The following is a 12,581-nucleotide window of genomic DNA, read 5'->3' as shown; positions in this document are numbered from 1 at the left end:
ACACAAACACACACACACACACACACACCAGGCCTAGTGTCTAATCGACATGTGCCTAGGACAAAATGGTAACACACACACACACACATCAGGCCTAGTGTCTAATCGACATGTGCCTAGGACAAAATGGTAACTAACACACACACGCACGCACGCATGCATGCATGCATGCATGGAGAAAAATCATCAGGAGAGTGATGGGGCATCTAGAAAGACACAAGCTTATGAAAGACAACTAGCATTGTTTCAGGGAAGGAAAATCCTGTGTGACAAACCTACTGGAGTTTTATGACAAGGTAACAAAAGTAAGACACAAGAGAGAGGGGTGGATAGGCTGCATTTTCTTGGACTGCAAGAAGGCCTTCGACACAGTTCCTCACTAGAGGTTAATGCAAAAGCTAGGGGATCAGGCACACATAACAGTAAAAGCACTGCAATGGATCAGAGAATATCTGACAGGGAGGCAACAACGAGTCATGGTATGCGACAAGGTGTCAGAGTTGGTGCCTGTGACAAGCAGGGTTCCACAGGGGTCAGTCCTAGGACCTGTGCTGTTTTTGGTATATGTTAATGATGTAATGGAAGAGATAGACTCAGAAGTGTCCCTGTTCACAGATGATGTGTAGTTAATGAGGAGAATTAAATTGGTCGAGGATCAGGTAGGACTACAAAGAGACCTGGACAGGCTGCAAGCCTGGTCCAGTAACTGGCTCCTTGAATTTAACCCTGCCAAATGCAAAGTCATGAAGATTGGGGAAGGGCAAAGAAGACCACAGACAGAGTATAGTCTAGGTGGCCAAAGACTGCCAACCTCACTCAAGGAAAAAGATCTAGGGGTGAGTATAATACCAAGCACATCTCCTAAGGTGCACATCAATCAGATTACTGCTGCAGTATACGGGCATCTAGCAAACCTAAGAATAGCGTTCCGATACCTCAGTAAGGAATGCCACACGTATGTATGCCACACACACACGCATGCATCCCACATATGTATGTGTGCTACACACACATGCAAGCATGTGTGTAGCACACATGGCAAGCATGCGTGTGTTTGGCAAGCATGCTTGCCAAACACACGCATGCTTGCCAAACACACGCATGCCATACATGCATGCATACCACATACACACACGTCACACACACACACCACACATGTACTTATGCCACCCACACATGCATACGTATGCATACAACACAGCACATGCACACACATACACATATGCCACACACATACATGCAAGCACCTACCCTACTTACATCTACCTCTACTTACATTCTTTTCATGTTATAAGCAAGACAACACTGAACAGGTATTGCTAAACAAAGAAAGTCACTTACTCCAGTATAACATTTTGGAAAAAAAATCCACACAGTATAAATAACTACGTATATACATTATTGAGGCAAGAGTGTGTTACTTGTTGAAAGTTATACTGCACTCCCTTGCTTCTGATGAAAATAGTGCTTCTCAGATGAGAATTTGGATTTAATACTTAGATTGTTCATGAATGGTCAGTGTATGTATATAGGTTGGTGCCCCAAAGTGGTAGACATTTTTCATTGGTTTATAAATTATGAATATGTAAATTTAAATTTATTCCCAAAAAACAAATGCTAATGTTTAAAATATGAAATGGACAAACTCTGTCTCTGCGAAATAAGAACAATACAATTTAAAAGTTAATTGTTATAGTAAAATTTCAATTTATAAAGCTCTCATGACTGCCATTTAAAGTGTTGAGTGATTGTTGAACAAAAGCATGACACATTATTTTCCATTTTTAGTACTGTAAAGTTTAGTTTTTCAGTGGTGCAAATAGTCAGACCTCTTGTGATATAAGCCTCGAAGGACCATTTGTATTTCTTCTCTTTATGAATAATGCAATTTTCTCTCAGTATGCATATTGTACCAGTCTCATTGTTAACCAGATTGTTATGATTTGTTTAAACTTCAACTTATTAATTAAATATAAAGACTTGGCATACCCATTTTTTAACACTGGGTAAATTGTAATAAATTAAAGTATACTGGATAGTATTTTTGGGTATATATATATAGATAGCTCTTACTTATCTAGAAATAAGATGCAGAGTTAACAACATATTTTTATTATATGTATTTACTGTCAAAGTATTTATTTTATCTTTTTCCAAGGCATTCTCAACGAGATAGGAGGGAAAGGAATCGTTTAATCTAGGAGTACTTGCTCATATGTCCAAATCAAGTAGAATGAAAGTCTATTGATAGATTACCAACTTTGATTTTATGTGGTTAATTATAGAGCTCAAAGATGGGAATAGATGATAATTATTTATTGTACATTGCAGAGAATGAAACATTAAGTTTACATCTTATTTGTTTTTAAAGTGTTGAGATTACATTATATAATGTTAATTTTAATTATAATTGTATTTTGGCAGTGCTGTATAATGTTACAATAGTACTGCAAAGTGCCAGTTATCCAGAAATAAACCTGTGAATGCTATACTTTTGACTTCAGATTTTCATAATGAAGATTTACCAAAAATAAATATGCTCAGTTCACATAAAGAAATAACCTGGTATACCTTAACCATAATTATTTTTCATGGTAAATTTATTAAAAAATAAAAAAATAAATAAAATGTTTGTTCAAGCAACAATTGGTGCTCATTGAGTTGTATCTTATATTCCTTAAAACTCTCTTGAGACTTCAGATAGTGTTGCCTTAAAATGAAGTATTATAAAGCAATAGTATTTAAACAAGTCATATATATGCACAGAAGCTAACTCATATTTCCAAATTAAACTTCAGTAATCAAGCAGTACTGTAAATATTCATATTGGAGAATTTCATACATTGGTTTAACTCTCACTTATTATATTGCAAGTTGATAATTGTGGCATAATTTGTATTTCACAAGGAGACAATAAAATCACGATTGGTTACTCTGTGAATTTACAATTGAGTTCCTACATATGTATTTTAACTACATTTACATCTATTCATCAAAATCTATGTTGAAGGAAGCTTTGTTAAGGACTGGCATGTATAAGAATAGAGCATCCAAGAGTATTTTATATGCACTGTCTTTAAAGTTTATCTACAGATTAATTTTTGAATAATGTAATTAGGCTACTAGTTAAAGATGAGTAAAGAATTATTACCTGTAATAAATTTCTAAAGACACTAATTTTTTTTTATCTACTCAAGATAAAGAACCATGAAAACATTTAACTGTTATTGTCATGGACCTCTCATGATTTACAAATCAGGGAGGCAACATGGACTTCAAAGACATAAAAATAAAACAATTGAGAGAAACATTTTAAAATTCAGTGGGTTCTTTGGAGGATTTTGGTTTGAACTGAAAGTCATTGAGAGCCATGCAAGAGGCTTTTCAAATTAAAAGATTTATGACAAACTGGAGATGGATACATATACTGCCAAATTTAAAATTGACCTGGATAATTGGCACACAACTGCAATTATACAGAGATATTGTTAAGTCATGTCCATGAGACAGTGTTGTACAGATTGCTATGACTGCCAAGATTTTTCTGAAGTACTTCCAAACCCATTCTACCCCCCCCCCCCCATCCCTTTTAAAAAATATAATGCTTGCTACTCAAAATTGGTTTCTTCCAATTGAAAAGGTTTTCATATTAGCAAAGTTTAGAAGTGTTTTATATGCAAAGTTAGATTTCAGCTGTTTTCTTATTCACTGTCTTAGATGTAAGCCATCATAAGGTTTTTTTTTTTTTTTTTGTATAGTTTCTTACTGTACTCATTTTTTTAATTTCTTAATGTTTCTTATCCATTTCCCAAGAAAAGTATTCCTGATCTCTTATCATTTTCATGGCCTCTCATTTGCTTTGTAAAAGCATGTAAATTATCAATGTATATAGAGATTTAAGAGTTCCAGATTTTTATGTAAAGTCATGTATTCATGATCATGGTCAGTGTGTATTCACATGTTATTTTCAGACCTTCCCTACTTTTTTACATATAATTCTTAGTAACTGCTTGAATACAAAGTCACTAAAGGTTTTTCTTATACAAGCTGATCTCTTGAGATTTCATGTGTGATTTGTCCGTTATTATTAATGATACTCAAGCAATAACTAAGAATATGATTTATTGACTGATAACTCATGCTGTACAACTGGAAGGTCTGTCTTATAGCTCATTTATAAGGCACTCCAATTACTTGCACAGAGGTTTCTAGAGTGATGAGAGTCTTTTGTGAATCAAATACTACTTGACTAGCAGAACAGTATGAGTTATCAGTCTAACCTACTTTATTTACACACAATATATTTTAGTGTAGGGTCAAGGAGACAGCGTCAGTGTAAATAATGCAACCGCCCAAATACAGATAGCACAACTTGTAATGTGAGCTGCAATTTGGCACAGGTTACATATGGTGCCCACGAGGCTAGTTTTCCAGTAAATAAGAAAAATCTTATTGGAATTGTATGGTAATGCTTGCAAAGTTGTGAGCCTTGTGGCAATTTTGAGAGGCACATTCTACCTATTACTAGTCTCCAGAATTTCTGTATTTTGTTCTGCAGTGGTTTACTAATGTTCTGTTTTAGTGATGTAATTATTTATGTAAAACTAGGCGGGAAATATCAAATTTAGTTGTCTTTAAAAAATGATACAGCTGAAGTTAATGTTCACAAGTTGCCTGTTGCTTAGTTATTTTTAATACATTTATTTTCATATTTTGAAATTAAGAGTGATGTTATGATGGAAGATCTGATATTATGCATTTAATACCAAACAGAACATTGTACATAAATGTTCCCTTGTGTTTTATAGATCATGCTCACAGGAGATGGAAGGTTTAGGCACAAATATACTGACTTTTAAAAAATATAATTTAACATATAATAGACCTGGAATTTAATCAAAGACGCTTCTCAACAAGTGCTTAAAAATTCAAATTTTCATTGGTTTCCCGTAGGGAATAAGGTGAAACTTTAAATATTAGAAGTTCCAGACATCTGTAGTAATTTTATAATCACCTGCTGCAATTTGTCCTTTTTTATAATATTTGTTTTGATTTCAGGGATTAATTAGAAACATCTTTGCCTAAAATCTAGGTCACTGGTTTAGAAGCCATTATTACTAATATATTTTATATCAAGTCAGTAGTACATAATTAAAAAATAATAGCCCCTTCCACTCAGCATCTTGTGAACATGATCATATTAGATAGATATATTAGAGAAGAAATATTAAAGTGTATGGATAGTTCTTCATGGTGTTCCTATAATCCTTATCCTCTAATTATCTGGATATCATCAATATTAATAGGAATATTTAAGTGCTCCATTCACTTATACGTATATGCTTCTAAACTGTTGTGTTCTGAGCACCTCTGCAAAAACAGTGATTATGTGTGAGTGAGGTGAAAGTGTTGAATGATGATGAAAGTATTTTCTTTTTGGGGATTTTATTTCTTTTTGGGTCACCCTGCCTCAGTGGGAGACGGCCGACTTGTTGAAAAAAAAAAATTAAGTGCTATAAAATGCACAAGTAAATTTATATTACTCAATTCCTCTTAAGAGGAATCTAGCTGTGCTCTACATCTTGGTGTTCCCCAGTAACATGCTTAGTGGTTTTCATCCTGCCCCTTTACCTTGAGTATGACTGACTTGTGGATTTTGACATTTAATTTTGGATTCAGTATTAGGGATTGCACCTTATGGGCCATGCACAATTCAGATGCCTTTTTTTTTTGAACACTTCATGGATTTTGATCTTAATGAAATTTTGGATTCTGTAGTGTGGATAGTGTCTTGTGGGACTAACTGCTCTGGTACCCATTTTTTGGCTGATCTATTTACATTGTTGACTGATTAATATGTTTTTATCTAGAATGAATATTGGATTCTGTATGTACCTGTGACCAGTTATTTTTTTTTTCAGCCTGGCCTGAGGCCAGGCTCTTCTGTTGGTTGCCTGTTCAGGCAAGCTGTTGCTGCTGGTGGCCCACTGGCTCACATATCCATCACAGCCTGACCAATCTGGCACTTGGTGTAAGTAGTAATCCAGTTGCCCCTTCAGAATTTCTACACTTGTTCATGATATTTGCTGGTAGCAGGTTGAATAGTCTTGGATCATGGATGTTGACAATGTTCTCTTACTGTGCCTATGGCACCCCTACTTTTCAATGGGTCTAGTTTACACTTCCATATTTTGCTCTCCAGTATGTTATGGCAGTGTGTAGATTTGGAACTAAGCCCTCCAGTATCTTTTGTGCATGAGGGCAGATTGATAAGTCTTTGTGTCCATGATCTTTTCTTGGCAAAAATACAACTTATCCATGTTTAATATTGTTTATTGGTTACTTCTCAGCATAATCGTCAAGTCTATTGAGACACTTATCCAAATATAATCCGAACAAATGGAAAGTGCTGGGGCAAGATTAGGGCTGCAATTGTATTTTTGTCAGGAAAAATAAAGTACACAAAGACTTTTCGATTTACCCTCATATATATTGTCAGGCATCTTTTTTCTCTCCATTGAGTACATTCCAAGCACTTTCAGACATTTTCAGCAGTTTAAAGCCTTATTAGGTCTGTTTAAGCAGTTAATGACCTCTGTACCTTTTCTAGACTTGATATCCTGCCATGACTGGGGCTATCAACAATGAATAGTATTCTAAGCAAGAGAATATAAGTGATTTGTATAACATTACTATTGGCATTATTTTTCTTTTGAAAATTCTCATCATACAACATATCATTTTTTCTGGAATTTGTCTTTTTGTGTTTTCTAAATAATAGATTATATAACATTATCGCTATAGCCAGGTCTTTTACATGTTCCTTTTAATCTGTGAGATGGGCTTCCTGTGCTTTATAGATCATTTTTCACTCAGTTGCCCCTGTATAGTTTTGATTATTTGTTGGTCTTAACCTGTGTCGTGTTTTAGCTTGTGGGTATGCTGTGCTTGTGTAAGACTGATGTGTTTATTTATATTTCTTTATTGTGTGACCATTGTTATTTGTTTGACCTTTTTGTTTGAAACCTTTGTTTGGTCATTTGTATGAGTATTTTTACTATTCCTTTTTTATGATCATTATTTTTTTGGTATAACCATTGTCAAGTTTTATATGACTGTTGTCATGTTTATCTTTTGTACAGTGCTGTATGATCCCCAAAAGATACGTGGAGAGGGTTTCGGAGGTTAACGTCCCCGTGGCTTGGTCTAAGACCAGGCCTTGTGGTGGATCGGGGTCTGATCAGTCAGGCTGTTACTGCTGGCTACACACAAACTGATGTATGAACCACAGCCCAGCTGGTCAGATGCTGACGTTACGTGCCTGTCCAGTGGCTTCTTGAGTACAGTCAGGGGTCTGTTGGTAATCCCCCTTATGTATGCTGGGAGGCAGTTGAACAGTCTTGGGCCCCTGATGCTAATTGTGTCATCTCTCAGTGTACTCATGGCACCCCTGCTTTTTTCATTGGGGGACTGTTGCATCTGCTGCCAAGTCTTTTGTTTTCTTATGGAGTGATTTTCGTGTGCAAGTTTGGTACTAACCCCCCCTAGGATTTTCCAAGTGTATATTATCATGTATCTCTCTCGCCTGCATTCCAGGGAATACAAATGAAAAGACTTCAACCATTCCCAGTAATTTAGGTGTCTTATTGTACTTACGTGTGCCATGAAAGTTTTTTGTATACTCTCCAGGTCAGCAATTTTGCCTGCCTTGCAGGGGGCAGTTAGTGTACAGCATTATCCCAGCCTAGAGAGAACAAGCGATTTGAAGAGAATCATCATGGGCTTGGTGTCCCTAGTTTTGAAGGTTCTCATTATCCATAATATTTTCCTAGCAGATGCGGGTTGTGGTGTTTGAAGGTGGATCCTCTGACATTATCACTCCCAGGTCCTTCACATTATGTACTTTTTTGCTCTATTGTATGGTTACAATTTGTTGTATACCCTGATACAGTTTTAATTTTCTCAAGTTTTCCATATCTGAGTAGTTAAAATTTCTCTTAACTGAACTTTATATTGTTTTGAGTGGCCCATTTGAAGATTCGGTTGATGTCCGCTTCGAGTCTTGTGGTGTCTTCGATGGAGGACACTGTCATGGCAATTCAGGTGTCATCTGGAAAGGAAAACACGGAGCTATGGCTTACATCTCTATGTCAGTTATGAGGATGACGAATAGGATGGGAGCAGGTACAGCCTCTCCTCACTTAACGATGCACTCGTTTACCGACGCCTTGGACTTAGCATGGGCTCTCTCACCAGTATTCATACATAATGTATATTAGAGCCAATTTCCTCTATTCTGTTTATTTCAATATACAGTAAACTGCTGTATAAACATTTAAAAATATACCAGAAATGTTATAAATGGTGCAAAGGTGACATTAAAACAATATCAAAGATGGCTGACACAAACTCACTACCATTATAGTATGCTCCTCACTTAGTGACGAATTCGTTTAACGACGTCTCAGGAATGGAATTTCGTCGTTAAGTGAGGAGAGGCTGTACTGTGCTTTTCACTGTAGCTGCCTCGGACTTTACTCTTTTTACTATTACTCTGTGTTCTATTTGTCAGGAAGTTATAGAGCCATCTACCAACTTTTCCTGTTATTCATTATAACGCATTTTGTGCGCTATTACACAATGGTCGCACTTGTTGAAAGCTTTTGCAAAGTCTGTGTATACTACATCTGCATTTTGTTTATCCTCTATAGCATCCAGGACCTTGTCATAGTGATCCAGTAGTTGGGACAGGCAGGAGCAATCTGCTCTAAACTTGTGTTGCCTTGGGTTGTGTAATTAACTGGTATCTAGGTGGTTGGCGATCTTGCTACTTAGAACCCTTTCAAAGATTTTTATTACATATATGGGATGTTACTGCTATCTGTCTGTGGTTCTTTGCAATTGCTTTACTGCCACCTTTGTAGAGTGGGGCTATGTCTGTTGTTTTTAGTGAGTGTGGGCTGACTCCTGTGTCCATGCTGTCTCTCTCCATAGAATGCTGAAGCCATGTGACAGGGGCTTCTTGCAGTTCTTGATAAACACAGAGTTCCATGAGTCTGGACCTGGGGAAGAGTGCATTGGGATGTCATTTATTGTTTTTTCAAAGTTTTGTGGTGTTAGGATAATATCAGAGATTTTTGAAATGACCAGATTTTGGGTCTCATTCATAAAGAATTTACTTGGATTGTCAACCCTTAGTCTGGGTAAAAGCATGCTGAACACTGAGTCTTATTGGGACTTTCACTCATTTCATGGCTGTCGTCTGTGTATGTCCCGTCTCGCCTAAGCAGGGGCCCAATACTGGATGTTGTTTTTCCCTTGGATTTGGCGTAGGAGAAGTATTTTTTTTTTAATTTCCTTTATGGCTTTTAGTTCTTTCTGAAAAGAAGTGTATTTAGCTTTCTTAAGATGTGTAGTGAATAATGATTACATAACCAGTGTGGAGGATTTTCCTTCCTTTCCTTTACTTTTGCTTCCCCACCATAGGATTCTTGATGTGATTGGAAGAGGGAAAGAAAGTGAACCTTATGGTACACTAAGTGCCAGAGAACTATATTAATGGAATTTGCTCAAAGGTTTACCTATACTAGCCAGATTTATATTATTGGACCACAGAAAATAGCTCCTAACCAATAATAATGATGGAAATTTTGAATTTTACCAGGAGGTGATTCAGAATGCTTCTGACCGTGCATTTAAGCCTCCTTTTGTAGTACTGCCAACATTTACAGTTACCTCCTTCCATGTGCAGCCATTTATGATGGTGGAAATACTGAAAGCTTGATGAGTACCATGGACTGCACTAGCTAATACTACTTCCTAAACAAGTGAAACTATGACTGTGGGGGTTAAAAGAATTCCCATGTGTTTACCATTCATGGCAACTCTTCAGAATGGTAGGTTAATGTTGACCTATCTGAATCAGTCATCTATTCCTTAGTGTTTTTTAAACAAAATTGATGGATCAAACCGGGGTGCTTCAAGGCCCTCTACAAATTCCTCAAGTACAGTAAACCCTTCTAGAACATGATTTTACATGGTGTGATTTTGTTGTAACATGATTCAAAAAGTGCAACTAAAAAATTTTATAGCATGTAAGAATCTTCATATTTTGTGCTATAAAGCATGAAGGAATCTGCTAACATGCAAAGTTTTAATACACTGTTATCCACCATGGGTTTCCTTAACATAAAGTTATGTGAAAAATCTGGGTACTCTGTGCACTACTGAATATTTGCCATCTGTCCCAAGTTGGGCATTTGGTCCTATGGGTAATGAGTGTTTGTGGAGAGACAGCTTCCTGTCAAAACTGCCAAATACAGTTGCCTTCTGGGAGTGTTGGCTACCTCATGCACTGTGTTTATCAAACAATTTTGGATACTTTAATCACCTCATCTTTGTCTCTGGACATGTATTAAGCATGACATCCAAGAGAAATATTAGTGATGCTGGAAGTGCCAAGAAGAAGCCTGAGTCTATGAATGGTATTGAAGAAAGTGGAATTTTTTTTATTCTCTTCAAGGCAGTTCATGCTTATGGTCTGAGAGAGTCACCAGTTCACCTCAGCCCAGTTAGCACACATCAACCCTCTCCACACTTTTCCATGTCAACAAAAACAGCCTTACCAGAATATATATAGTAAGTTACACCAGAGTAGAGCACATTAAAAAAAAAAAAAAGTTGCTTGGCATATTTGGAGGTGTTTGGAATGTAACTCTAGTTTTCCCATATGTTTTCACTTCACATAATACTATTTACATTTCATTTTCTGTAACATAACTCATGTCTTACAAGAGGGTATGCTGTAGAGTATATACTTTCTTGACTCCTGGTGCAGACATCTTCCTCCATTGGATTTTGTGGTGGGTTGGGGTTGGAAACAATGAAATCCAACTTCGGATTCTAAGTGTTTTTGTACTTATTGTGCTCTTATTTTTTCTGGTGAAAATCTTGATACAAGGAATCAAAGCTTACTTCATTTTCCTTATATCAATTTAGATATCCCCACTCCTTTGCTTTTTCAATATACTTGGGATCTTAACCCCATTTATAAAATTTACTGTGGCCTATAGCCAGTGACCTGTTTGGACTGTGACATACTTTGTTTTGTACTGCCATTGCCACTAGTGTTGAAGTTGTCATTGACACTTTTGCCACTGATAAACTTACCACTGATGCTATTATTGCAGCTGATACTGATGAAATTGTTGCTCTTGTAATACAGTCATCTCTGACAATAATACCCTTAATGTAAATTCTCTACCTTCACTCTGCTGCATCACCTGTGACAACTGTCCTTTTCCTTCTACTGATGTTCTCCTCAGCAACTCTACTGCTTCCTCTGTTATATTTTTTTGCCTCTGTTGTGTGGTACTATGACCCTTACTGGTTTAGCAGTTTCCAATGTATATAACAATTATTCTCAGTGTAAAACTACCTCCCTTTTTTGTAATATGGAGAACACTGATTTAAACGCAGGGTGATTTGATATGCCATTAATTGGTGTTTTCAATTCACTTCTCGACTGCTTGCCAGCAGGCTACTGGAAAAAAAGAATGTGGCTACACTGGATAGGAAACCACCACCCCTCCTCACAACCCTCCCCTCCATCCTTGCATGGCCCACTGCCTAAAAGACATGGAGGTTATGCATTCCATGAAAACTCGTATATTGTACTCTACATGTTATCATTGTTTTTTTCTCACCTGAATGTTGTGTCTGCCCCTGGAGTGGAAACTTTTGACAAGAAACATATTTTTTTAGTATGGGATGCTCTTTCTGAGCTATATCTAACTGCCTTCATCTAGAAAATCTGGTTGATTTATTTTATTTTTTATTTGAAATAAACTTGCTAATGCTTCAACCATCCAACAAAACATGCAGACTGCCCTGGCTGCACCAGCCCTACATGATGATCCCTTCTGCAGACTGTTAAATTCTCATTGCCTGAATCATCCTAGAATCATCCTAGATTTCTGTTTGTGTCCTGTATTGTGAGGAATGTGAGATTTGCAGCCTAAAGGAGGAAAGCATGATGTATGGCTAACCCATAACCCATCTTCATCAGAAATTTTGTTTGTGTCATTTTAAAACTTGACATAATGAATCACATCTGCAAATCCATTGATCACAATAACCAATCTTGTAAGTGCACTCCTTGCCTTAATTTAAATGATATATACATCCTTCTTGCTCTTGACAGTACCCAATTTTCAAATGGAAATGTGATATCTATTACAGTTTTTGAAAGAAAAAGAAGGCATGCTATATGGGAAGCTATCAGCCTTCTCTTACACCAGTTGCCCCTTGCCCATTAATCTGGACATAAAGCAATGACCAAACACATTTACACCTGTATTCAATATGACATCATTTCCCATTGGTTGCTGGAGCACGAAGGCAAGGAGACAAACACACACACACACACCAGGCCTAGTGTCTAATCGACATGTGCCTAGGACAAAATGGTAACACACACACACACATCAGGCCTAGTGTCTAATCGACATGTGCCTAGGACAAAATGGTAACTAACACACACACATCAGGCCTAGTGTCTAATCGACATGTGCCTAGGACAA

General features: G+C 36.8%; 2 protein-coding genes across 2 annotated transcripts in view; one reads left to right on the top strand and one right to left on the bottom strand.

The window, feature by feature from the left end:
* Positions 1-6,042, top strand: part of LOC138854176 (F-box/LRR-repeat protein 6-like) — a 79,944-nt gene extending 73,902 nt beyond the window's left edge. The window contains exon 7 of the transcript XR_011393396.1: positions 5,922-6,042. The gene's annotated coding sequence lies outside the window, so the exon portion shown is untranslated. The remainder of the gene's footprint in view (positions 1-5,921) is intronic.
* A 9-nt stretch (positions 6,043-6,051) lies between these two features.
* LOC128684560 (uncharacterized) overlaps positions 6,052-12,581 on the bottom strand; it is a 37,450-nt gene continuing 30,920 nt past the window's right edge. The window contains exon 4 of the mRNA XM_053770820.2: positions 6,052-9,062. Coding sequence (XP_053626795.2) covers positions 8,907-9,062 — 156 coding nt within the window. The 3' untranslated portion in view covers positions 6,052-8,906. The remainder of the gene's footprint in view (positions 9,063-12,581) is intronic.

The sequence above is a fragment of the Cherax quadricarinatus genome, chromosome 4 (genome assembly GCF_038502225.1).
Source record: "Cherax quadricarinatus isolate ZL_2023a chromosome 4, ASM3850222v1, whole genome shotgun sequence".
Classification (NCBI taxonomy): domain Eukaryota; kingdom Metazoa; phylum Arthropoda; class Malacostraca; order Decapoda; family Parastacidae; genus Cherax; species Cherax quadricarinatus.
The sequence above is the reverse complement of the archived record's forward strand: the minus strand, read 5'-3'. Positions and strand labels throughout refer to the sequence as shown.